This window comes from Chrysochloris asiatica, unplaced genomic scaffold (assembly GCF_000296735.1).
Source record: "Chrysochloris asiatica unplaced genomic scaffold, ChrAsi1.0 scaffold00130, whole genome shotgun sequence".
NCBI classification, from domain to species: Eukaryota; Metazoa; Chordata; class Mammalia; order Afrosoricida; family Chrysochloridae; genus Chrysochloris; species Chrysochloris asiatica.
The window spans coordinates 4,520,796-4,548,233 of record NW_006408648.1 but is presented as its reverse complement, the minus strand read 5'-3'; the positions used below and the strand labels follow the sequence as shown (position 1 = coordinate 4,548,233).

At 44.0% G+C, this 27,438-nt stretch overlaps 1 protein-coding gene across 1 annotated transcript in view; it reads left to right on the top strand.

Moving 5' to 3' along the window:
* Nucleotides 1–27,438, top strand: part of ITGB5 (integrin, beta 5) — a gene marked incomplete at its 5' end in the record, with an annotated part of 195,936 nt that overhangs the window by 152,708 nt on the left and 15,790 nt on the right. Inside the window, one exon of the mRNA XM_006869428.1 lies at nucleotides 19,913–20,135. Within this exon, the coding sequence (XP_006869490.1) occupies nucleotides 19,913–20,135 (223 nt within the window). The remainder of the gene's footprint in view (nucleotides 1–19,912; nucleotides 20,136–27,438) is intronic.

Here is a 27,438-nt window from a genome sequence, read left to right as displayed (position 1 = left end):
GGGCAAGTGGTGCAGAGCTCATTAGGTCTGCCAAGAAGTGCCTAGGGACACCCCACTCTGCCAGTCAGCCTCCACCTGAAATTGCTCATCTCTCTCATTCGAGAGCCGACACACCCAGTGTAACCACCTTGCTCCATGTTCTGGGAAGCCTACCAACTTCTTTTTTTAAAAGCTTTTATTGTATTAAGTGATAGTTTACATGGGAGAACACCAGTTTTGCACTCATTCTATTGTATTTCATATCATTGCATCTCTGGTGTCGCTGCTTCTCTGGAAAGGTCCCACATTCCACTCGTGCTCTTCTCCCTTGATGGTCCTAGGGTCCTCAGTTCCTGGACTGTAAGATTAACTGCTCCCTATTTATGTTACAAAACTTCTACCTTTAAAGTTGTAACAGTTGCAGTTAGTCATGAAAACAATTACTATTGGATCATAAGAATCTTTATCCCCATCTCCTTTCACCAGACCCATCTAGACAAGATGAAAACTACTCAGTGGGGGCTCTGCCTCCTCCTGCACTCTGAAACTAAACTCTCTCTTGAAAACTTGTAAGCCACTCACTTCATGCCTTTATAGCCTTCCCATTTTAGGTAGCCAGTGTCTAAGTTGCCCATCCCTATCAACCCTGTGTACAGAGGGGATATGTTTGATCCTTGATGAGAAGACTTTTCCCTCTCAGTTGGTATTTTGAGCTACTACATCCATAAGTATATGTCAAGTTCATCATATTGTAGCAATTTACACTTAATTCCTTTATCAAACTTCTTTATCTTCCTCTGTTCGAATTTTGATCATCAAGCCATCAAAGCTAGGTCAAATAGGTACCATCTACAAGTTTGGGCATTCTTGTGCATCTCCCCTCACTTCATATCAGCTGGACACTTCACTCTCAGCTCTAGCGCTCAGTAGCTATGTACTTGTCCATGGACTTAGGAGTTTTCAGGTTGTCCCACACTTTGGACCAACCAGCCCTTCCTCTTCTCTCTCTCATCTCCAGGTCAACAGGAATCTATGGACCGTGGTTGAACTCAGCCCATTTCTTCATTGCTGCCTTTCCCCCTCTTCCACTCACCAGTAGACCAACGTGGTCACCAGCAGGCTTACAAGCCTGCTCATGTGTTCCTTTGTCTTGGAATGGGGTTTGTCCTGAAGGAACTTGATTACTTGCTTTGAAGGTTCCCCAGCAAACAACTTGCTTGTTCTTGTAGTAGCCAATCCGGTTGCCATTTTTGTTTTAGATTTTTCCTTCTGGTCTTTCTTTCTATCTTTGGTTGCTCTAGCTGGGAATGTCCCACCTCAGAAAGTTCTAGATGGGGCTCAGGATTCCACCTAAATTCCTGTATACTAAAAGGCTCCACAAGAAGCCTATTTCACTGGGCAAGTTGAAGAACCCCCTTTTAGGTATTCCAATCAGTTATAGGCTGAAGATGGGCTTACAAGCTTTCTGTGTACATGTTTCCCAATTTTCCTTTCTATCCTACTCAAGTGTCTATTTTATAATAGTAGGCAAGGGAAACCAACATTCATAAGACAGTCAAGCATCTTAACGTTATTTACCCTCTTTTACCCATTCAGACTATGCCTTGTTCCCTATATCACAGCGCCCTGTTGTTCCAAGGTGAAGCATACATCACTACCTCTGTCCCATTTAGCCCATGCTAACCTGCTAACCGTAAAGATTTACACCCTCAGAAACCCTGTACAGGGTCGCTATGGGTCGGACCCGACTTGATGGCACTTAACAACAACAACAACAACAACCTGCCTAAGTGTTCCCCTATCTACCTTGTTCTTCTATCCACTTCCCCTTTCCTGTGTATTGCCCTCCCCAACACCCAAACTATGATGTGTTTATCTCCTAACCTGTGCTCTACCGCCCCCTCCCTCCCACTCCTGGTAGCCAACAAAGAAATTTTTCTTTCATTCTTTTAGTATGGGTATCTTTTCTTAAGCTTCATATTTTTAATGTTTCCATATTCTTGGATTTTCATTTTCTTGGTAGGTTGTAAAGTATTTATTTTCTTTGAGGTTACCCTATATTCTATTAACCTTTTTTTTCCCTCCATTTAAAACAGTCTATTTTACCGTACTATCTTCCTGACCTCCTCATCACCTGGATTTCTGTTCCTATATTTTTACTTTCTTTCACTTTTTAATTGTTTTGATCATACACTGACCTCCCAGATCCTCTAAATTTGTTCTTTTTTTCTAAATTTTTCTTGTAGTTATAATTTGTTCCGGACTCTTCCATCAGTTGATTGAGTTCTGGGTGATGTCGCCATGTATGTCAATCTCTGGTTGTTGTCTGTTCTTGTTGGTTCTTAGGTCAAATGACTCCCTTTAGGATGTTTTAAAGTTCTGGGTTGGCTTTGACAAAGTCCCTTAGCTTTTCTTAGATCCAAGAATGTTTATATTACACCTGTTGTATTTCATTGACAGCTTTGCTGGTTAGATGATTCTTAGTTTGCAGTTTTTTTCTTTCAGGGTTTCATATATGTCTCCTCATTGCCTTCTTGCTTGCATGGTTTCTGCTGAGAGATCAGAGCTTAATCTGCTTACATTTATAAGTAACACTTCTCTTTTCCCTAGCTGCTTTCAGGATTCTCTCCTTATCTTTGAGTTTGGAGAGCTTCATTATGATATATCTTGGTAATTTTCTTTTGGGGTCTATCCTTCCTAGGGTTCATTGAACTTCTTGAATGCTTATCTTTTGTTTTTCATTATGTTAGCAAATTTTTCTTCCAACAGTTCTTCAACTGTCTTCCTCTATGGTTTTGCATGATTCTTCTTATTATGGAATTCCAATAATTCTTAAGTTATTTCTCTTCATGTTGTCCCACATGAATCTTTGACTTTCTTTAGAATATTTTTATCCTTTGTTTCCTGCTTGCTCTTCTATCTTAGCAGTATTGAGAAACTTGTCTTCCAGCTCCCTGGTTTTGGCTTCCATCTCTTCAACCTACTTCTTTGCCCTTTCAGTGTATTGTTTATTTCTGATATTTTATTATTAATTATTTGGACCTCTTCAGGTTTTGAATAGTTTCCAATGCTATTTCTATCTTATTTGATTGTTCCTGTAGTGTTTTCCTGACTTCTTACTTATTTTTCTCAACCTCTCTGTGAAACATTTGGATGCACCTTAATATAATTCTCCTGAATTCCTTCTCAGGCTGTTTCAAAGCCTGCCCTCCTTCCAATGAGAAGTCTACGCCTACTTGCAGCTCATTTGTTTCAGTTACTCTATCTTGTTTCTGGATATGTGCTGAAATCTACTGTCTCTTGGGCATCTTCAATTATTAGATGTGTTTTCAATAATTAGATGAATGTATGTTGATGCATTATTAAGCTTTCTGATTGCCTCTAGGTAGATGTGATCAAGAGATGGGCTTCCCTTTCCTTATTACTCAATGCAGAGTAACTGTAGCAGGTGTTGTCTGTCTATCTGGTGAATAGTAGCTGGTATTGGCTCTTGCCTGAATGGTGGGATTTTATAGGGTGTGATTGTAGCTTGGCTATATGACCACAATTGCTGTCTCTTTTCGGGTAATGTAGGGAGAAAAAGAGCCCCACCCTCCCCCCAAGGTAAAAGGGGAACAAAAAACACAAAATTAAAGCCACAATAACACACACACAAAGATTGGATACTACAGTCTATAATCGCAAAAAAAAAAAAGCATAGCAAAATATGAGTATGACTTTAACACCCCTTGCTTAGCTGGCTAGAGCCATTCTGGGAGACCATTCCATTTTAAGGCATTCCTGTTGGCTCCTCCCCCTCTTAGATTCTGCACACTGTGGTCTTTGCTGAGCTAATCCATGTGCATGCATAGTAGAAACCTTCGGAGGTGTGGGTGAGGCGTCCACTAGCTCAGGCACCCCCTCTAGTCACCACAGTGAAGGTGTATAGACAGTGAGAGACCTATGAACAGAAAAAAATATTCATACTTTTATCTCAACGATCGGTCAGACCGCTGTGGTGGGAGTGCTCCTCTGATCCTGCTCCTGCTGTCACACCCAAGATGGACACTCCAGTACCTGCTGGCAGCCACAGATCAGAAAAGGCCACCTTTCTTGCTTCTGCTACAAATCCCACTAACAGTAAGCCTTTGATCCTTGTAAATATTCCTTTATATATAGCTCATAGTTCTGAGACTGTCCCCAGACCGACTCCATGGCTCTTAACAACACCCCAAGGTGCCATGTGCATACCTGCTTCATCTGGTGTTCTGTGTTATTATTGTTGAAGGTCTGCACCACTCTTCTCCATCTTCTGCCATCAAGCCCCGCCTCCTTGTTCTGATTCCCACCATGCTGTCGTGCACTGGTCTCCTGGCTTTGTTGTTACCATGTCCCTGCTGTTGTTTAGCACTGTCTTGCATCATATCCAATATTATAGCTCGCTGTTTGTCTAGGAGAGTCTCAGCACAGTGACCCCAGGTTCAAAGGATATATTCTACTCCCATCTCTTCTTGGTGGTAGTGAGGTTCTCCCTTGTTTTTCTTTGTGATGGCTCAATTTAAGCTAACAGGATAGATTGGATTCCATATACCTCATTTATAGGCATCCTTGTGTGGTACTGTGGGATAAAGCACTGGACCACAGGTTGATTCGAACTACAAGATCAGCAGTTGAAACTCACCAGTCACTCCTTGGAAACCCTATACAGGGTCACTATTAGTCGGGACTGACCTGATGACACTTACAACAACAACATACTTTATTTGCATAGTTCTACCCCCACAGTCAACACCAGTTTAAACCCGCAAAGTGGGCGGTTCAAACTCACCAGCCATTCCTCAGGAACTCTATACAGGGTCACTATGAGTTGGAAATGACTCCACAGCACTTACAACACCCACAAAGTGCCATGCCCTTTATGTACATTATTAGCAAGCTATCTATAGTCCCCTTAGTGAGCCACCAGCACCTCATTTACATAGTCTTACCCAGGAGCAGATTACCCAATAAGCAAGGTAAGCATGGACTTACTTGTGTTTACTTACCAATCTGTAGTGAACAATTTCACATTTTTCAACAAATCAAAGATTCTGCATCTAAGTCTGATTGGCATCTGCCTCTCGCCCAATGTCACAACACCTTCCTACAGAATCAAAGCCTCTTTTTAAATTTACAGTCCCTGACAAGGCTGGAGCACCCAGTAAGCAAGGTAAGCACAGGCTTACTTGTGCCTGCCTACAGATCTGTAGTGAACAGAAGAGTAACAGTAAGGTAATTTGCACCTCCTTGGAACCTTAATGGGGCCCCTCAGCCATTTGGTGTGAATTATGAGACCATGGCAAGAGAGGCCATATATAAAAGTGATCCATCGCACTGCAGTAGTAAACAATAGTAAAGCATACATTTTCTACTGCACAATCAAAAAAAAAAAGGCCCCCATCCTGTAAAATAGACAAGGCATCATCCCTCTTTGTAAATACAGAGACCAGACTGTTTTCCAGAGCTGTAATGGGGAGCTGAGATTACACAGTAGAGCTCTTTCAGTAAACATTGCCCTCAGGTCAGCTCCGAGGGGTTTCAGAGTAGAGGGGTGATCAGAGAGACCTTCTGCTGGAGTGGAGGTCTCCGGCTGGTTTTAAGCAAGAGAGTGCGTGGCTTTCTTTGAGTAAGGAACCACGCTAGTGGGTCAGTCACTGATCCTTGAAGAAAGAAAGTGTCTTTTGCAGGCTCAGGGAACTCACAGAGAGAAGAACAACACTTTTCAGGTGCAGACTTTTCTCTTGCCTGGAGGTTCTTGAACCCAACTGAGAGCCCTTATAAGGAATCAGGGAACAGGTCCTGTGCATTTCAGAAATCCCTGGCCCATAGTTGTTCTGGAGCCAAAGCCAGTGCGCCAAAGGGAAAGGCGTCCCCCCTTCTGAGAGGCAACTTCCATGGGGACCAAACTAGCAGACACCCAGCAGCACAGGGACGCATAAGGACACAGGAAGGGCCTAACCTGCTTGTCAACAAAGAACCAAGAATAGCACCTTTCAGGAGGGAGGGATTTTCCTTTCCTGTTCAAAAACCCCAGAGGCCATAGCTCTTAGTCACTGAGGATCTGCTTGTGGCAGAAAGGTCAGCTTATGACTGGCTTTGGGTCTCCAGAGAGGATTGTGTTCTGACGTAGGGTGTGAGCTCCAAGTATGTGCATGACCCCGGGCCCTGCTTTCCTTTGCCAGGCATCCCACAAACTCAGACAGGGCAGGGCTCCGCCTGATGAGCCAAGGACGGCAGGTCTGTGCCACTTCATCTTGGCTGCCCTCTCGGTCAGCCCAGCAGTGTGACAGGGTCTCTGAGTCAGTCACACCCACTCCAGTGACTTCAAGCATGTAAAGCTGAGGAGTTCATCTTTGGTCTCTTTTGTGGCAGTTGTTGGAGGGTTTCAGAAGCTGGGCCACCTGTGGGCAGAGCAGCTCAGTCCTGCCATGCTCGCTGGCTCGCGCGCGCTCTCTCTCTCTCTCCCCCACACACACACATATACACACACACACACACACACACACCAAGCAGCACAGCAACCTCCCTTCACCCCCTCCCTGCAGCTCACCATAGCGCCCCCACTGCCAAGGCAGAGGCCCTCCTCTCTACCCAATGATCACTGCCACAGGCTGCCCACCTGCACTCTGGGTGTCAGGTGACATCATTCCTAGGGACACATCACTGCCTTGGTAGCCTCTCCCGTGCAACACCAGCAGCCTACCACTGGGACCACACACCCTGGGATCATTTTGTTGTCTGTCTCTCTGACAGAGTCTGCACCCCTCTAGCGGAAGTCACTGGCTGGACCCAGGGTCGCATCTACAGATGTCCAGAACTCACAAGACCTGACTTCTGGTGACGGGGAATCAGCTCCAGTGAGCAGAGCCCTTCCAGCACATACCCTTCTTTTTTTAACCACTTCCTGTTTACATGACTGCCTGTTCTAGGAAGAGGGGGAGACAGAGGGGAGGGAGGGGAGACTCTGAAGTAGAGGGAGTGCTGAGAAGGAGGGAGTTCTGGGGTGGTGGGGGGAGGCTGTGGGAGAGGCAGGGGTCCCTGAGGGGCTGCTTGTGAAGGTACAGAGAGATTTCATGGAGGATACCTTGAGAGAGGCACAAACTGAGGGGAATAGAAATGATGACTGAGAGAGACGTGTTGAGAAGCCGTGATTTTGTGTCTGTGTGTGAGAGATTGATACTGTTGTATAAGAGAGAGGAAGGGTACTATAAATAAGTGAGTGTGAGAGAGAAAGAGACTGTGGGGGTGGAGGAAGAGGGGAGACAAGACCATAAGAAGAGAGAAGGGGTCTGTCCTCCTCACTTTTGTGCACCAGAGTGCACTCCTAGAGGGGGTAGAATCCAGGGATCCACAGAGCATTCCAGAGCTAAAAACTATTCTTGGACTCTCTGTTGAATGATGATTTGTGCCCCAAGGGTCTGCTGCCTGCCTGGGGTGACCCTTGCTCCTGAGCTGGGAGTTGGGGGGCGGGGCAGATAGGGAGAAGAGAACAGCTTCACATTTCTGCCCAGCCCAAGCTAGCTCTTCATTCTCTCTCCCCTTGCTCTCAGGCAGCTCCTTTGAGATCATCCATGGCTGGAGTCTCTGCAGACTGGAAGGATAGTTTGAGGGTGGAGTAGAGGATGCAATGAACAGTGGCTTTATTCCTGGGCCTGGAGCTGAAAGCAGCTTCCACCCTGCCCTGATTGTCTAGCTGTCCCTTGTCTCCAGAATACTTTGGTCACTTCCCAAGCAGGGCCTTTGAGATGTTAGCTTCTCAGCCAAAGCTCTAGGGACTAGTGAAGCAGCTCCTCCAGGCCCAGGGAATTCCGCAGGCAGCCATGACTTCTTTCTCCCTCCGGACTGCACGTGGATTGTGGATGCGAGCTGCTATTGGTGACTCCATGCACAACAGGACAAAATGCTGCCAGGCCCCGTGCCATCCCGTGATCAGTTAGAGATCCAGCGCATGGTTGTGAGCTGTAGGATTTCCACTGAGTATTTTTTTGGTAGTAAACTGTCAGCCCTTTCTTCCTAATCTGTCTTAATCTAAAAGCATCAGAGAAATAGACAAGTCTCCACTGACAAATGGATGGTAGCTGGGCGTGAGGTATACTAGCTGGGAATTGAACCTGGGTCTTCCTCAGAGAATGTACGAATTCTACTACAGAAACACAGCTGATAGAAAGTGTTCTCCCCTCCATGAAGGTCTATTCTAAGATGCTCCTCTCCCTCACATTAATAGTAATGATTCTAATGATGACAATTGTTTGTTAAGTGTCTTTGAGTCAGTTCTGAATCACAGTAACACTGTATATAGGGTTTCTGTGACTAAGTCTTTGTGGGAGCAGAAAGTCTTATCTTTCTTACACAGAGTGGCTGGTGGGCTCGAACCACCAACCTTGTGGTTCACTGCCCAGTGCTTGTCATATGGAGCCACCATGCTCCCCATCATGATGATGTTGTTAAGTGCCGTAGAGTCAGTTCTGACCCATAACAACCCTGTATAGGGTTTCGTAGGAGCGACAGGTGAGCTTGAACTGCCAGCCTTTGGTTCAAACGACTTTGCAGTCCAGTGCATTAACCCGCAGCACCACACCTGGACTCCATAATGATGACAATTAGCATTTATTGAACATTTACTATATGCAGACACTGTTTTAAGTGTTTTGTATAGTCCTACAGCAAAAAATAGTCTGATTTAACTCACACAACGACCCTGTGAAGGAGCCATTTTTTATTAGCCACATCGAAAAATGAGAAAGCCCAGGTTTACCAAAGCTAAACATCAGCAACTTCTGGTAAAGAGCAGATTCAAGAGGCTACCCATGGCCATGTGGCCTCAGAATCCAGAATCTATTGCTAACCACTGTACCCCATTTCCAGATCTTTCTTGGTATCCCAGCTCTGTTCTCTGCCATCAAATTCCATGATACGCAGGCTCCTCATCATCCTGCACCTCATACAGAAATCCTCAGCCTGAAATTGATGATCCCTGAGTGTCGTCTCTCCCCCTGCCCCCCAACACACACAGGTCAGCACTCTGGATGGTGCTCTTGGTCCTTTGCTTTTCCATCAAAGGACACCCCTTCTTGGAGGTTGTGTCATCACACCATGTGACCCCTACATTACCTTGAGGCTGCTGTCATTTACTAACCTCCTGGCCATCCCCTACATTCCCTGATGACCTCAGTGCCTGCCTCATGCCCTTTTCCTCTCTCCTGAGCCCCACTGTGCTAGGCACCTGAATTTTCCTGTGAACGAGCAACAGTCCAACACATTGGTCTCTGAGTTCCTCAGTTATTTAGCTCCAGTGATAGTCACAGCAGTTTTAACTACCCATTTCCTGGGTGTCAGATACCACACTGGGGATGTGACATGCAATAGTGCCATTATTCCCAACAACATGCCCACTGAAGGCATTACCTCATTTACAGATGAGGAAATGGGTCATCAGGAAGGCCTTGCCAAGGTTGCATGGAGAATGATGAAGGACTTGAACCTAGTTTGAGCCTCTCCCTCTCAGCTCTTCATGCAGTTTCACTCCCTGCACTCAGACTTACTCATACCTCCTCCACCAACAGACCCTCACTCTGACCGAAGCCCCCAGCCTTCCAGCTCATCCCTTTCTCCCATTCTCTCTCTGCTGTGATCTCTTTAGAGCTCACTATTCCTCGCATCGCTCCAATCCAATCCCCTGATTTTCCTTCTTCCAAATCTTTCTCTTTGATCAGAAGAATGCTCAAATAGTTGTAAATCCCAGCTTCTGAAACCCTTTCTCCTCTCTTCTCCCCACCTCTTCCTTTCCTTACATAAACTAGGCTCCTTGTGGGAGCTGTCTACCCAGAGCTGTCACCAGCTCTCACCTCCCTGCAGCCTGGTTCCTGCTCTCACAGATTACTAAACTACCACCAATCATCGGTGGTGGTAGAAGCCCATAGCCACCGAGGCTTTGCCCTTTCTGTGCTCTTTGTGCCACTGATGCCCAGCAGCTGCCTCTCACCCTCTCTCGTTGGCTTCCCGCCCTCTTCTCCAGCAGCTTCTTCCAAGTCCATTTATGGGCGCCCCTTCCTCTGAGCATCCGGTATTTGAGCTCATGTTTTGGCACACAGCCCACACAAGCACCGTTTTGCTGATGGAAAGCTGTTGAATTCTGTTGAGTTGAAATTCTGTGTAAATAGACCCATTTACAACTTCCTGTCCATTTAGCTATCCATCATTCTAACAAAGGTAGTACTACTAATAACTTGCACGTGTGTAGCCATTCACAGCTTACAGAGTGTTTTCATATACCCTTCAATATTCCTGTCCATGTGCAGTGAAAAGTTTTGTAGGTCTGCCCAATATTAAATGGGTGTCATTAAATGCAACTTGCTTTGCCAAGGTGTTGGGGATAATGTAAATTAGCTTTGTTGTAATGAAGAATCCTTACTTAGGTTCTCTGGGCATTGTTAACCCTAATTGTATTCCCAATCTCCCCTTCGTTTTAGTGGTGATTGATAGGTTACTTAGTGATCCTTGGGAACGGAGCAAAGGACTACTGCCATTTTAATGATATGTGTTCCTACTAGGACATTTGGAGAGGCGAGGGACTGACAAAAGATGTGGAAGAACTCAGAGCATTCAAGTTTGGGAAAGGCAGGGTAGGCTGAGGGCCTGTTGCAGGCTCTGAGCCATTTGGATTAGCAGAAAATGTGACCAGACCTACACTGTGTTTGATTATCTCTATGGGTTGTGCTTTTTTAAAGGGGACTTGGAAGCTTTAAACTAAGATGACAAGTCATATCTCATGTGCCAACTGCCACCAGATGATAGTCTATGTGGAGTATTATGTGGAATTATCCCAATTGGGAGGCCAAACCCATGCTACCTAGAAAAGAATTTCCTTGTTAGATAGTCAAGTCTGTCATGTTGGAAGAGGGACATGGGTTGATGTGAGTCATATCTTTATAATGAACTACCCAATCAGTCCTCAGAAACAATATGTCAGGTCACGATGAGTCAGAGCCAACTCAATGGCACCTTAACAACAACAACCATCTAATATAAACTAAGCTGAGACTATCACATGAGTCACAAAGGCAGCTTCAATGGTTTCACCAAATGTGCAGCCTGGGACTTTTTTCCTCATTTGGTTTGCTGGGACTTTGCTTTGGAGTCAGCATATAATTTGAAGCCAAAAAGCCACATGCTAAGGATTTTCTGATATTCCACAGCTCCTCCTTGCTCCTTACCCCACCAAGCAGGCCAGGGCTGTTAATCTCAAATTCTTTGCACACTATTTCTTTTCTTTTTTAAACTTTTATTGTGGATTTGTGTGAAGTTTTACAGAGCTGATCAGTTTTCCATTGAACAATTCATACACAGTTTGTTTCATGGTATTGATTGCAGTCCCCACCATGAAACATCACTCATCCCACTGTCCTGTTTCAATTCCTCCTCCTTTCCTGACCCATCCTACCTACTAAACTTTGTCTTTGGGCCAATAGTAATTATCCTTTTGATCTCAGATCATTGATCTAAGGAGTGCCTACCTTTCTAGTGTTATTATTCACCTTATAGACCTGCTTGTTGTTTGGCTGAAACCTGAGCAATGCACATGAATTAAGTTCAAGATCTGAAGGATGATTGAGGACCATAGTCTCGTGGGTTCCACCAGTCTCTAGTAAAGTAAGCCTGTTCTCTTTTATAATTTTGAGTTTCATTCCTTATCCCCTCCTCCCCACAGCCACCAACTCTTATCTTGTTGTTGTTGTTATGTGCCTTGGAGTCAGTTCCAACTCATAACAACCCTGTACAAGGTTTCGAGGCTGTGAATCTTTATGGGATCAGAAAGCCTCATCCTTCTCCCACGGAACAGCTGGTAGTTTCGAACTGCTGACCTTGCGGTTTGCAGCCCGATTCATAACCACTACACTACCAGTGCTCCTCTCTAGAGCCTTCTAATGTGATTCCTTTCAGAGCACTCTGCAGTTGTAGCTGGGTACCATCTAGTTCTTCTGGTCACAGGGTCATGGAAGCTGAGTTTCATGTGGTCCATTAGTCCATTGGACTAATTGTTTCCAAGTGTCTTCAATTTTCTTTACCCTTTTGCTCCAGACAGGGAGAGACCAATAGTTGCACCTTAGATGGCGGCTCACAAATTTTTAAGATCCTATTCGCTAATCCCCAAAGTAGGATCAACTGTCATGAGGAAACTAGAGAGTAGCAGCAGCTCTCCCTGGTTTTCCACCTTCTGCAGTGAACAGACCTTTTCACAAAGATATCCAGTCACCAAGGAAAGCAAGTTTCCCTTCAGGGCATGCACACACTTCTCCCAAAACCTTAGTGTTTCAACACAATTTAATGTGCTATCTTTTATTCAGTCCTTTGACCCTTTGGAATATATATCAGATTCTATTTAGAGAATTTTATATTGCTGCCAAATACAATTAGAGCAGGAAGAGAAATGGTACCTACCATCTCCGAAAAGCGGTCCTTCTGGGCTGGTCTACAGATGTGCTTACTGCTTGTAAATGCAGCACTGCCCATGGCGTTTTGTTTTTTGTATGTTTGCTTTATGGGCTATGTGGTGTACAGGCCATGGAAAAGGGCCAAGGCGATATTAAAAACCTGCCCCCTAGAAGTGCACCACTATTTGTAATTCACCTCCAAATGCATTCCTGAAAGTATGGATTCATAGGTGGCTAGATGGGTGGGTGTGAGTCATGATAAAGCAATGTGTGACAAGTTTATGGTGGTAGAATCTGGGTGATGGGTATATGGTTGTTGATGGTACAGTTCTTCCATCTTTGCTCCAGATTTTTCCTAATAAAATGCTGAAGGGGTGGGGGTGACTTACCCCTGGCAATGAAGCATTTTAATTTAAAACAGATCAATGTGGTCCCTGAGGCCTAAGAATGAGGGAGTTGTAAGGATTGGATCCATTCCATTTGGGAAGATTTCCTGTAGGGGAGTTTCCTGCCAGAGCATGAAGCTGGTGCTGTGTAAACTGGTGGAGGGAGATAAAGGCAGGGTTACCCACCAGGATACGCTCTGACCTCTCCTCAGCTGTCCTCCTCTCAACTGTGTAACCTGTGAACCTCAGGAGCTCTGTGACTCACACAGCACACCAACTTCTAAGCAGTTAAACTGCATTCCACAGCCTCCTCCTGGCCTGCGTCTGCCTTTCCTCACATCTCGCAGAGGACTTGCCATATGTCTCAGTGCTGCCTGGTAAATGCAAGGGCAGCCCCGCCCAGTGTAATGTTAGCTGTGGCTCTGAGCCACCTGGACACAGAGAACTTGCCCTGCCGCCTGCAGATCCCAGACTGAACAGAGCTGGGTAGGCTGGGGGCGAGGACAGGAAATACGTGGAGGCTTCCTGGGGCTAGGTTCTGACCTATCTTGTGGATCACATTTTTGATGGGCACAGAGAAGATGCTGGGTAGGATCCAACTACCAGGATGACTGACTTATGGATGAAAGCAAAATGCAAGGAACCTCCTCATCCCTTCACCCTTCAGTCTCCCACTGGTCTATAAACACAAACTTACAGTCTTCATACTATCAGCTGTAGCAAAATGGAATTATGACGGAAGGTCTGCTGTAGAAATAGTACAAGATAAGAGTCCTTTTAGAAATGGCCTGGTTACCTGCAGCATTGCTGTCCGCCTCTGTGAGTATACAAATGGAAATCCACTCAGTGTGAGATTCGGAGCCCCCATTGGAAGATGGTAGAAGTCATGCTTTTCACATACACTGTCCTCTGGTCTGAGTCGTATGTACCCTGCCCTTGATATGTACAGACCCTCGAGGTGATTCCCAGCCCTTAAAGGTGTGGCACTGTGGGCTAATGCGCCAGACTGCAAAGTCATTTGAACTGCAAGGTTGGTGGTTCAAACTCACCAGCTGCTCCTTGGGAACCCTATACAAGGTCGCTATGGGTCGGAATCGACTCAATGGCACTTAACAACAACAACAACTACACAGGCTGTGGCAAGGGTCCTTCCTGCAAGGAAAAGCCAGGACAACCCTCCTGAGCTCATGTTGGCCAGGTCATGCTCTTCCCTCCTTCCATAGAAGAGAAGTGGATCCTGACCCTACCTAAAAAAGCAGTAACAACAGAGACAGTGTGGCAGAGGTGGTGCATGGAGAGAGAGAGCAGTTGTGGGCTCTAGTAAGGCTCATGGACTGAGAAAGGCAATGTGCCTGTGGGCAGGAGGCTGGCTGCAGAATATGCCCTTAGGACATTTAAATGAATATAGATATTTTGTTGTTTTGTAAGTGTACATCAGATATTTTGCTTGGTTCATTTTGTAAAATATCAGATGTAAATGGAGAGCCACAGGGCAGAAGCAGGATAACTGTTGTTGCAGAAAGGGGATTGTGATCATTGATATAAAACAGCATATGATTTGTTGACTGTAAAGCTGATGATCTTGTCTATAAACCTTAACTCAGTTTACAAGTGGGAAAAAAAAAAAAGAAAGCAATATGAAGCTAAGAAAGAATATTAGGGAATTTCATAAAAAAAAGGGGTGGGGGGGCGGACAGTGGCTGTGAATCCCAGCTTCACTACAGCTCAGTATATGAGCTTCAACTAGCCACTTTCCTTTCTCAGTCTCAGTTTCCTCACTTGTAATATAAGGATAATAATACTACATACCTCTTTGTTGTTGGGTGCTGACTCAGCAGAGGAAACATTGCCCAATCTTATATCATTCTCCTAATTGTTGGTTGCTATGTTTGAGCCATCGTTGCAAACACTGTATCTGACTCTGTTATCAATCCATCTCATTGAGAGTCTTCCTCTTTTTCACTGGCCCTCTACTTTGTCAAACATGATGTCCTTCTTCAGAGTCTAACCTCTCCTGATGTCCAAAGTACGTGAGATGAGGTCTCACCATACTTGTTTCTAAGGAGCATTCTGCCTAAGCTTTCCAAAACTGATTTGTTTTGTTTTCTGGCTGTTGTTGTTAAGTGCCATTGAGTTGTTTCTGATGCATAGCAACCCTATGTACAACAGAACAAAATACTGACTGGTCCTGCACCACCCTCACAATTACTGCTACACTTGAGCCCATTGGTGCTGCCACTGTGCCAATCCATCTCATTGGGAGTCTCCTTCTTTTTTGCTGTCCCTCCACTTTGCCAAGCATGATGTCCTTCTCCAGGGACTGGTCCCTCTTGATAATATGTTGGAAGTATGAGAGACGAAGTCTGGCCTTCTTGGCTTCTGAGACGCACGCATTCTAGTTGTGCTTCTTCCAACAACTAGTGTTGACTCTTCTAGCAATCTATGGCACCTTTAATATTCTTCTCTAACACCATAACTCGAATGCATCAATTCTCTGGTCTTCCTTATTCATTGTCAAACTTTCACATGCATATGAGGCTATTGAAAATACCATGGCTCAGGTCAGGAACATTTTAGTCCTCAAACTGACTTCTTTGCTCTTAAACACTTTGAAGAGGTCTTGTGTGGCAGATTTGCGTAATACAATACATCATTTGATTTCTTGACTGCTACTTCCATGAGTGTTGATGGTAGATCCAAGCAAAATGAAGCCTTTGACTATTTCAATCTTTTCTCCATTTATTGTGATATTATTTATTGGTCCATTGGTGAGGATTTTTGTTTTCTTTTGCATTGAGGTGCAACCCATACTAAAGACTTTGATCTTCATCAGTAAGTATTTCAAGTCCTCTTGGCTTTCAGCAAGCAAGGTTATATCATCTGCATATTGCATGCTAATGAGTCTTCCTCCAATCCTGATGCCATGTTCTTATATAATCCAGCTTCTTGGATTAATTGCTCAGCATACAGATTGAATCAGTATGGTGAAAGAATACAACCTTGCTACGGTTCCTTGTGAGGATTATTAAGTGTTCTAGAATGCTTGTTCTCTGCATTGTTGTCCATAAATAAAGCACAAGTAAACATCTTTCTGGTATTCTCTGCTTTCAACCAAGATCCATCTGACATCAGCAATGATATCCCTCATTCTAAGTCCTCATCTGAGTCCAGCTTGAACTTCTGGCAGTCCCTGTCAATGTACTGTTGCAGTTATTTTTTAATTATCTTTAGTAAAATTTTATTAGCATGTAATATTATATGATATTGTCCTGTGATTTCCATGTTTTATTGGCTTGCCTTTCTTTGGAATGGGCACAAATATGGCTCTCTCCCAATCAGTTGACCAGGTAGCTGTTTTCCAAATTTCTTGACATAGATGAGTGAGTGCCTCCAGTGCTGCATCAGTTTGTTGAATTGTTTTCTGGCAGTCCATGGTATATTCAGTATTCTTTGCCAATCCCTAAATTCAAATGCATCCAGTCTTTCTCATTTTTGCATACTTATGGGGTAACTGACAATACTATGGCATGGGTCAGATGCACCTTAGATCTACATCACAAGGGTGTTGTCAGAATTAAGTGTACCACAAGGTCAGTTTGAATCACAAGGTTGGTGGTTCAAACTCACCAGTCTCTCCTTGGAAACCCTATACAGGGTGACTATGAAATGGAATCGACTTGATGGCACTTAACAACAACAGTAGCAGCAGCAATGGGTCAGATGTAGCAATGATTGTGAGGTTGGCCCAGGACCAGGTAGTGTTTCCTTCTGTTGTGCAGAGGATCGTTATTAGTCAGTGCTGACTCAGTGACACCTAACAACAACAACGTACATGTAAAGCACTTAGAACCGTGTCTCTGTCATATATATATATACATGTATGTATGTATGTTGTGGAGCCCTGGTGTGGCGCTGCAGGTTAGTGTGCTGGCATGAAAGGTTAGTTTGAACTGCAAGGTAAGTGGTTCAAGTTTACCAGCCACTCTTTGGAAACCCTATACAGGGTCACAGCGAGTGAAAACCAACTCTGTGGCACTTGTTGTTGTTATTATGTGCCGTGGAGTCGGTTCCAACCCATAGCAATCCTATACAGACTTTCCGAGGCTATAAATCTTTATGGGAGCAGAAAGCCTCATCTTTCTCCCGTGGAGCAGCTGGTAGTTTAGAACTTCTGACCCTGAGGTTAGCAGCCCCACTTGTAACCACTATGCTTAGCAACAATAATATATAATATATATATATGACAGAACTTCAAAATTTTGTTGAAAAATTCCATTATCTTTTAATTCTTTGTTTCCATGAACTTTGAAAGCTTCCTCATATCTTAAGATCCCCGGGTGGTGCAAATGGTTAACACACTCAGCTATTAATGGAAAAGTTGGAAATTCAAGCCCACCCATAGGCACCTCTGAAGTAAGACCCGCTGGTCTACCTCCCCAGAATCAGCCACTGAGAACTTCATGGAGCACAGTTGTGCTCTGACACACTTGGGGTCACCATGAGTCAGAGTTAACTCAATGGAAGCTGGTAAATAAGCATTCAGTGCTGATGCTCCTGGTGGTGTTCTCAGCAGCTGCTCCTAAATCACCCATTGTTGACTCTGAGTCTCAAGGCCAGAGGAAGAGCTCGATCTTGTTAAGACTGAGGGAGAACAACTGTGTTTGTTTCCTATTGCTGCTGTAGCAAATGATCACAAACGTAGTGGCTCAAAACAACACACATTTCTTCTCATACAGTTACTGTCCTAAACTGAAGGTAGTTAGGAGACCTGTTTCTTTCTGGAGACTTTCTAGCCGAGTCCATTTTTTGTGCTTTTTCTAGCTTCCAGTGCTGCATTCCTTGGCTTGTGGTCCTTCTTCCATCTTCAGAAGTATTTTATTTCTGTAATCTCCTCCTCCTCCTGTAGTCCAGTCTTCCCCTGCCTCTTGCGCTCTCTTTTTTTTTTTTTTTGGTGGGTCATGGCATATAACATTTATTAATATAAATTTCAGTGCAGTTCTACCCTAGCCATTTAGAAAAAAATTAAGTCATAATAGTGAGTTAGATTATGAATTCTCAAACTCATACTTCATCTTTGAGATAAATTTTCCTATAAAATGTAGACATATACACATATATGAAAATGTAATAAGGTATGCACAGTATTTAATAGTAATCTGGAGGACTTTCATAATATATTCTTTTTTTAAAAATTGTAAAATTAAAAGACTAATTTCACTCAAAATTATGTCCTCAAGGTTCATCCATGTTATGAGGTGATTTGCAGTGTCATCGTTATTGTTCAGGGCAGCATAGTATTCCATTGTGTGCACTACCAAAGTTAGTTTATCCAGTCTTCTGTTCATGGGCACTTAAGTTGTCTCCATATATTTGCCATTGTGAATAGTGCTGCTCTGAACATTGGTATGCATGTATCTACTCGAATTTTGTCTTATATTTCTTATGGATATATACCAAGTAGAGGAATTGCTGGTTCATATGATATTTTTATTTCCAGCATTCTGAGGAAGCACCATACTGTTTTCCAGAGTGGTTGAACCATTTTACAGTCCCACCAGCAATGTAGGAGGGTCCCAGTCCACCTTAGCCAGCATTTGTTGTCCTCTGATTTCTTGAACTTCCCTGTTACTGCTGGTGTGAGATGATACCTCATTGTTATTTTGATCTGCTTCTTTCAAATGGGTAACAATCGTGAACATTTCTTCATATGTCTGTTGGCTGCCCGATGTCTTCTTCAGTCAAGTGTCTGTTCCTGTCCTGCGTCCATTTTTATAATTGGATTATTTGTCTTTTTCTTGTAGAGGTGGTGTGGTAGTGTGCCATGGAGTCAGTTCCAACTCATAGTGACCCCGTATAGGGTTTCTGAGGCTGTAAATCTTTAATGGAGCAGAAAGCCTCATCTTTCTCCCACAGAATGGCTGGTAGTGTCAAACTGCTGACCTTGAGGTTAGCAGACCGACTTGTAACCACTACGGTACCAGAGGTGTTGTAGTTTCCTATGAACTTCAGAGATTAGTCCCTTGTCTGATATATGTCATTGCAAAAGATTTTTTCCCATTCTGTGGGCTCCCTTTTTACTCTTTTGGTGAGATCTTTTGATGCACATAAGTATCTAATTTTTAGTGTGTCCCAGTCATCTATTTTTTCCTCTGCTGTTTGTGTGGTTTTCACCATGGTTATTAGTCTATGTCATGTATTAGAGCCCTCAAGTTTGACCTTATTTTTTTCATGGACGATCTTTATAATTCTGGGTTTAAATTTAGATCTCTAATCCAGATTGGGGAGTCCTGGTGTGGTGCTATGGGTTAATGCGTCATACTCCAAAGTCGTTTGAACTGTAAGGTCAGTGGTTCAAGCTCACCAGCTGCACCTTGGAAACGTTATACAGGGTTGCTATGGGTCGGAATCGACTCGATGGCACTTAACAACAAACAATCCATGTTGAGTTGTTTTTATATATGGTGTGAGATAAGGCGTCTTATTTCATTCTTTTCCAAATTGATTTCTAGTTTTGCCAACACCATTTGTTGAAGAGACTGTCTCTTCCCCATTTAATGCATTTTGGCTTTTTGTCAAACATCAGTTGATTGTATGTGGATGGATTTACTTTAGGGTTCTCAGTTCTGTTCCATTAATCTATGTGTCTTTCATTATACCAATGGCAGGCTGTTTTGACCACTGTGGCCATTGGTTGCTCTGCCTCTTTCTTAAAAGGACCCTTTGTCATTATACCAGGCCCAAGCAGGACACTCTCCCCATCTTGAAATCCTTAACTTTATTACATCTGCACAGTTCCTTTAGTCATATAAACTAACATTCACAAGTTCCTCGGGTTAGCATGTGGACACCATTGGGGGTCGGTCCTGGCTCCTGGTCCTGTGGTATGACTTGGACCACCCACCACCCCAGACCCCATCAGGCCAGACATCTGCAGAGGATGCCCTGCTGTCATTCCATATCTGCTCTAGGTCCCGTCTGTCTCCCCAAACAGACTCTGAGGACAGGGCCCGTGCCTCAGTCTGTTGTATCCCCAGTGCCTGGTTATATGTTTGTGGGTGAAGGCGGCTGGGCCCTGATGTGCCGCGTGTGTTCTTTCAGGCCATGGCGAGTGCCACTGTGGAGAATGCAAGTGCCACGCAGGTTACATCGGGGACAACTGTAACTGCTCAACAGACATCAGCACGTGCCGCGCCAAGGATGGCCAGATCTGCAGTGACCGTGGGCGCTGTGTCTGTGGGCAGTGCCAGTGTACAGAGCCAGGAGCCTTTGGGGAGACGTGTGAGAAGTGCCCAACCTGCCCTGATGCCTGCAGTACTAAAAGGTAATAATGGCTACCATGTCCCCCACTACAGCCTCAATCATTCCAGCTTGTCAGCCCAGGTCATGCTCCATCGGGGCTTGTCTCCTAGCCAGGCAGCCCTCAGGGGCCAGGGTAGCTTCTCAGCCCACTTACCCCGCCCAGGCCTTCCTGAGGTACCAAATTCTTAACTGCATTAACTAAACTGGCATTTCCCAAAATAGCATCTGTGAAGCTGGTTCCATGGGGAAAAATAAAACAAAACACCTCCACCAGCATTCTATTCCTAAACAAGTTTAGAAATGACTGGATTACGGAGTTGAATGAAATTAAACTGATTGGGGCTCAAAATAGCATGTCTCTGGAATCTGGGAGCCTTGAGTGTGGTTATGTGTGTATGCTGTTGTGAATTTCCAAGAGGAGAGTGAGGATGTATCCTTTTTCCAAATGGATTTGACTCCTTCCACATTAACATCTCCCAAACAATGTATCACGGAACACCCATTTGGGAAATGCTGCTTTCAACAAAATATAATGAGAAGGTAAATTGGATGGGAAAAGACACCCGACCTAGAAATGAACCGCAAGGGCGTTTGAATTTTCTGCTCCACTAGTGTGCTAGTGCAGCACTGCGCTGCTGATGAATGTGGAATGGTCCAGATTTGGGCCGTGGACATCACAGAGCTGTGCTGACCCTCACCCCACCCCCACAGCTCTGCCCGTCACACAAGTGAGAAGGAATTAAAGGAATCAAGGAGCCATGGCTTTCTGGAGAGCAAGGGTGACGTTTGTTTTGCAAATGTGTTGCAGAAACAGCTGTGTCATCATTACCCATGCCAAGGAGCCAGGAGGGAGGGCACAGATAATCAGAAACAAATAATAACACAAACGCCTTTCTCTTTGGCTAGGGAACACGACTATGCAATTTTCTTTTGGCAAAGTTCCCTTCCAAATATCTGGCTCTGGCTGAGAATGAAATGAGTTCATGCTCCCTGAGCCTCCAGTGACTGCTGGTCGGCCATGCTCAGAAATGTTCTCGTGGCAGCGAAAAGCCAGCCCTGGGTCAAACGTTTGCCAGTGACCCAGGCTGCAGATTGAGAGGCAGGTCATGTTTCATTTTGTTTAGTGATGTTTTATTTTTTATTTTTGAGTCAAGGGAAAAGGAAAGTGGATTCACCACATTAGACTTGCTAAGAGTGGAGAGAGGCATAGTGGTTCTGGGATAGACTTCTAGTTTTCGATGCAGGAGAGGTGGCTTCCTTTTCTGGCCTACGTACCTCTTGCGCTGTAGCCACTACCAACCTGTCAGTGGAGGCTTGCATAATGCTTTTATGATGGAGCATCGAGATAGGAAAGACTGGAAAGGAAGTCTTGAAGATCTACTTCTGAAAATCAGCCAGTGAAAACCCAGTGGATTGCAGTGGATCCACACAGGACTGGGCATTTTGTTCCATTGTGCATCAGTGGAATCCACCATGAGTCCAGTGGATATGGTGGCCCCATGTTCTTTTCTACAAAGAGTAGAAAAAAAGCAGAAACCCAAATAGAAACACCCTGGAGGAGGCAAGTAGGATTCTGGAGCTATTCTGAGCGCTGAAATCAGAAACAGACATTATTCACAAGTTGCCCCTATAGGTGCCCCTCCCAACTCTCACCCAAGCAATATTCTGAGTATCTGCTCCTGGTCCATGGAACACACAAGGTTAATCAGTGGACAAACACACATGGAATCAATGAAAGGACATAACTTCCTCACCTTCCCTTCCTACAGAGCAGCCAGGCAGTCAAAATTAACCAAAGGTCAGTTAGTGAAAAGACCCCAGGGGGAAACAACTCTAGCTTTAAATGTTTAAAGTATTTACTTCCTAAAAGATGTAAACTTAGTAATTTACTTTATTATCCATTAAGCAATACCAAAGGAGCAAGGAGATGCCATAAAGGGGCTTACTTCCTTTGTGTCTCGGAGGCACACTGACTCTGTCTCTTTTACCGTCTAGTTGCAACATGTGTCACACATACACACACCCATCAAATAAAGTCCCTTTGACAGTGACTTATGTAGGGCTGGTTTTCTGTTTGCTTCTTTGTTGAGAGATACCAGGTCTTGAAGTTCTGTGTCCCTTTTTTCTCTGAAGGTTTCAGAGCAATCTCCATTTTCTAGAAGTGACCACACACCCTTCACCTTGGGTGAGGGCCACACTGATCTCACCTGATTTCAATTAGCAGACTGAGCAAAGTCTCAGCAACTTGTTTGGTTTTTTTTAAAAGGCCAGCCTTATATACATGGCTGAAATCTATTACACGTTTCTTGCATGGAGCATGCAAGTTAGACTGATCTGTTCTTATCGATAATTAGGGACCATTTCCTGGTAGTGTTCCAGAGCTGTGTGGTTTAATGACCGCACGGGGCACAGATGGCGGCCTGCTGTGAGTACCCCTGAGACCTGCCGCAGAATCTCTCTTTGCAACACAGCAAATCCAGGAGACTGGAGGAGCAGCTAGGCATCATGACAGACAGACCTGGAGCCACCCCTTCTTGGTCCTCTGCCAAATCTCCACTGCTTGCCCCCTGGGGCTCTGGCTGGTGGTGGGGTAAATGCAAACATTACCAACTTCTGTTTCTAACTCCAGAATGTTTCCATGAAGTCAGTCCCAGGAGACTGGGGTTTTGTGGGCAATTCTGGAATAGTGGAATTCTTAAACATTTAGAATCCTCTTTAAATGTTTGTCAACACTTTCCTTTTGTGATCTACTCACTTGCATCTTCTGTTAAATTTCATATTGTTTTATTTTGGTGAAAAAATACACAGTAAAAATATACTCATTCAACACACACACTTCATTGACAATGGTTCCACACTCCATCTTGTGCCACCACTCTTATTATCTCTGTCCATATTGTTTCATCTTTGCCAGCCCACACTCTCTGCCCCTCAAAGTTATTTGTGCTTTGTCGTCATTTTGATCCCACAGAGGTAATTCTTTTAGAAGCAGGCATTGTTTATTGAGCTAAACTGGTGTTTTGTTTAAAGATGACTTTGTGGGATAGTTGGTTTAAGGTTTAAAAGTTATTTCCAGGTAGTAGATTCAGGGAATGATTCCTCCAGTTTCAGTGTATCTAGGAAGTCTGGTTTCCAATTGAGAATTTGAAGACCCATTCCATAATTTTCCTCCTTTTGGTCAAGATCTGTCTTTTGGGTTCCTGAATCAAAACAATCAGTAATGGTAGCTTGGCACCATCCATTTCTTCTAGTCTCCTCATAAGGGAGGTTCATGGAGGCAACCAAACCTGCAGACCAATTTCTTCTCTGATCCTCTTTTGTTACTCAAGGTGAGTAGAGACCAAATGTTGTATCTTGGATGGCTGTTGAGCAAGCTTTTCAGACTCCAGGTACTCTTCACTGAACTAGGAGGCAGAGCAGGAACTCTTAAAACTCCATTAGGTCAGGCCCATGAAACCACTGCCCTAAACCTTTGAACCAAAAACCTAATCCCAATAAGTTGGTAACTAAGTAGAATCAACAACTGCAGCTTCTTTGTGTCTGTGGTACAATTAAATATTTGTCATTTCACCCTTTTTTTTCCTCTAGTATACAACTTATTGACATCAATTACAATAGTCAAGATGTGTAACGGTTATCCTTAGTTCAATACCAGTTTTCCCATAGTAGACAAACATTCAGTACTTCCCCAAAAAACAATTCCCCTTCTCCGTTCCTTCTCTTGCTCCTGGTAACCACTAATAACTATTAGTTGATGTTTTTTTGTTTTGTGTTTCGGAGGGGGGGTTGGGTTTTTTAATTTATCAATTCATACAAGTGAGACTATATAAAATTTGTCCTTTTGTGATTGACTTATTTCATTCAGCATAAGGTCTTCATGGTTTGTCCATGTTATATATAGTATGTATCAGGGCATTGTTTTGCTTAGAGTAGTATTTCATAGTGGTGGGGAGGTGGTGGTGGTGTGCCGCGGAGTCAGTTCCAACTCATAGTGACCCTGTACAGGGTTTCTGAGGCTGTAAATATTTACGGGAGCAGAAAGCCTCATCTTTCTCCCACGGAACATCTGGAAGTTTCGAACTGCTGACCTTTCGGTTCGCAGCCCAATTTGTAACCAATACGCTACCAGAGCTCCTTAGTATTCCATAGTATCTATGTACAATTTGTGTATCCATTCACCTGCTGAAGGGCACTTGCATTGTTTCCATGTGTTTGCTATTGAGAATAGTGCTGCATTGAACATCAGTACACAGATGTCTGTTCATGTCCTTACTTTTAGGTCCCTTTGTGAAATGGCCTAGGAGTGGGATTGCTGGATCACACTGGAGTTCTATTTCTAGTGTTCTGATGGATTGTTACACTGTTTTCCACAATGGTTAGACCATTTTCAGCAGCAACCGACATGGGTTTCCAACTTCCCACATTCTCACCAAAATTTTTTTTTCTTTTCTGTTTGTGCTCACTTCTATTCTAGTAAGGGTGAGGTGGTATCTTACTGTAATTTTGATTTGCCTCTAATGGGAGCTCTGGTAGCATAGTGGTTACAAATCAGGCTGCAAACCTTAAGGTCAGCAGTTCGAAACTACCAGCCACTCCGTGGGAGAAAGATGAGGCTTTCTGCTCCCGTAAAGATTTACAACCTTGGAAACCCTGTACAGGGTCGCTATGGATCGGAACCGACTTGACAGCACTTAACAACAACAACAATGGCACCATGGATCAGCACTGTACTGTGAACCACAAGGGAGTTCAAACCCACCAGTTGCTCCTTGGAAACCACCTACAGGGTTACTATGAATTGGAACCTACTTGATGGCACTTATTCCTTAGAAACCCTGTACATGGCCGCTATGATTTGGAAGCGACGGCACTTAACAACAATAACAATGCCATTGTTATTGTTGTTAACTGCAAGAGCGGAGGATCAAACCCACCAGCTGCTTTGTGGGGGAAAAATGAGACTACCTGCTCCCATAAAGATTTGCAGTATCAGAAACCCTACATAGAGTCACTGAGTTGGAAACGACTTGATGACAGTAGGAATAGCTAATGATAGTGAGAATCTTTTCATGTGTTTTCTTGGCTACTTGAACATTCTCTTTGAAGTGTCTTTTCATGCTCTTTGCCTGTGTTTAAATTGAATCATTTGTCATTTTGTTGTTAAATTGCAGGCGTTCTAGATATATTTTGGATATTAGACCCTTATTAGATATGTGGTTACTAAAGTTTTTCTTCCTGTCTGTAGGTTGCCTGTGTACTCTTTTGATCATTTAAAAAGAAAGTTTTACTTTTGTTATTGTTGAAAATATGCACAGCAGAACGTATAGCAATTCAACAAATTCTGCATGTACAATTCAATGACATGGGTACATTCTTCAAGTCGTGCAACCCTTCTCATCCTTCTTTTCTAAGTGGTTCTGTTTATTTCTTAGACTTCACTGCTGTCTGTTTGATCCCAAAAGCACCATGCTCAAGGGAAACATTTTCACTAATGAAGCGAAACAACTGTTCAGTTTAAGGAGCCCTGTTGGCACGGTGTGTTAAGCATCCACCAGCTGTTCTGCAGGAGAAAGCTGAGGCAGTCTGATTTTGTAAAGATTTATAGCCTCGGAAACCCTGGGGAGCAGTTCTACTCTGTTTTATAGGATCGCTATGAATCAGAATCAACTTGACAGCAGTGAGTTTGATTTTATTGTTCTGTTTTAAGACTACTGGGGATATTTTTGGTTTAAGGTTTAAAGCTTATCTAGCGGCAATAGTTCCAGGGATTCATTCACCCTCCGTGGCTCTGGAAAGTCAGGAGACCATTATAATCTGAAATTCATTTCTATATCCAGAGCCCCACCCCCACCGCTTTGATCAGGATTCTCCAATATCATCTCTGATCGAAGTGTTCAGTAACAGGAGCTGAGTATAATCTGGCCCTTCTGGTCTCATTTGTTTATGGAGACAATTAGCCACACCTTCCAGTTTTTCCTCCTCCTGTTCCTGACTTGCCTTCCTCTGTTACTCCAGGTGGATAGACACTAATTATTGTGTCTTAGATGGCTGCTCTTAGATGGCTGCTTACAAGCTTTTAACAGGCACTATGCAACAAATGAGAAGCTGTATTAATAGATTGAGCTGTGCCCCTCAAACTGTGTTTTAAATCCTAACTTCTATGCGCCTGGCTATAATCCTGTTTGGGAATGGTTTGTTTTTGTTATGTTAATGAGGTATGATGCTCATAGGGTAGATTTTGAGAGAAATGTTGTTCTGACCAATAGTGTAGGATTCTCAGGCTTTGAGCTTGATGTTGTTGTTGTTGTTAAGTACTGTGGAGTCGGTTCTGACTCATAGTGACCCTGCACAGGATTTCCGAGGCTGTAAATCTCTACGAGAGCAGAACGCCTCATCTTTCTCCCGTGGAACAGCTGGTAGTTTCGAACTGCTGACCTTATGGTTGGCAGCCCAGCTCCTAACCACTACGCTACCAGAGCACCTTTTGAGATTGATAAAAGAGATAAAACAAGCAACCTCCTTTGCAGGCCACTGAGCACTGCTGCGTCCCTCACGAAGTCCCCACAAGGTAAAAGTCAGCCAGGTGGTCATTCCCAGTTCTCTCCACCCTGAAGTTGAGTTCTCACTCTCCTTTGTGTGGCGCTGTAGAATGAGCACTCGACCATAAATAAGGGCAGTTGGAACCACAAGCTTGGCGGTTCAAACTCAGCAGCCACTCTTTGGAAACAGACACTTAACAACCATCCTTTGTGTACTCTGCCACACCCTTCAGTCCACTAGAGTGGTAGGGACCTTTCATTGTGAATGTAACCATCCTTTAAGCAAAGCTTGGCTCCTCCAGTTCTGCATTCTGGGGAGGAGTCTTCTTCTCCTTGATGCAACTCAGAATGTCTGGAACAGGGGTTGGACAACATTGTTTGACACTGAGTTGATTTAGACTCATAGTGGCCCCATGTGACAAATAGAACAACTGCCTCACAGGGATATTTATGGGAGCAGATGGCTAGGTTTTTCTCCCACAGAGCCTCTGTGTGGGTTTAAACTGCCAACTTTTTAGGTGCTTGTTGAGTGCTATTAAGTCGGTTCCAACCCATAGCAACCCTATATAAGGTTTCTAGCAGCTGAGCAAAGATGTCAGCTTGAGGACTAAGGCGCGCCTGACCCAAGCCATAGTATTTTCAATAATCTCATATGCATGCAAAAGCTGGACAGTGAATAAGGAAGACCGTAAAATTGATGCTTTTGAGTTATGGTGTTGGAGGAGAATATTGAAAGTGCCAAGGGCTAACAAAAAAACAAACAGATCTGTGTTGGAAGAAGTGCAG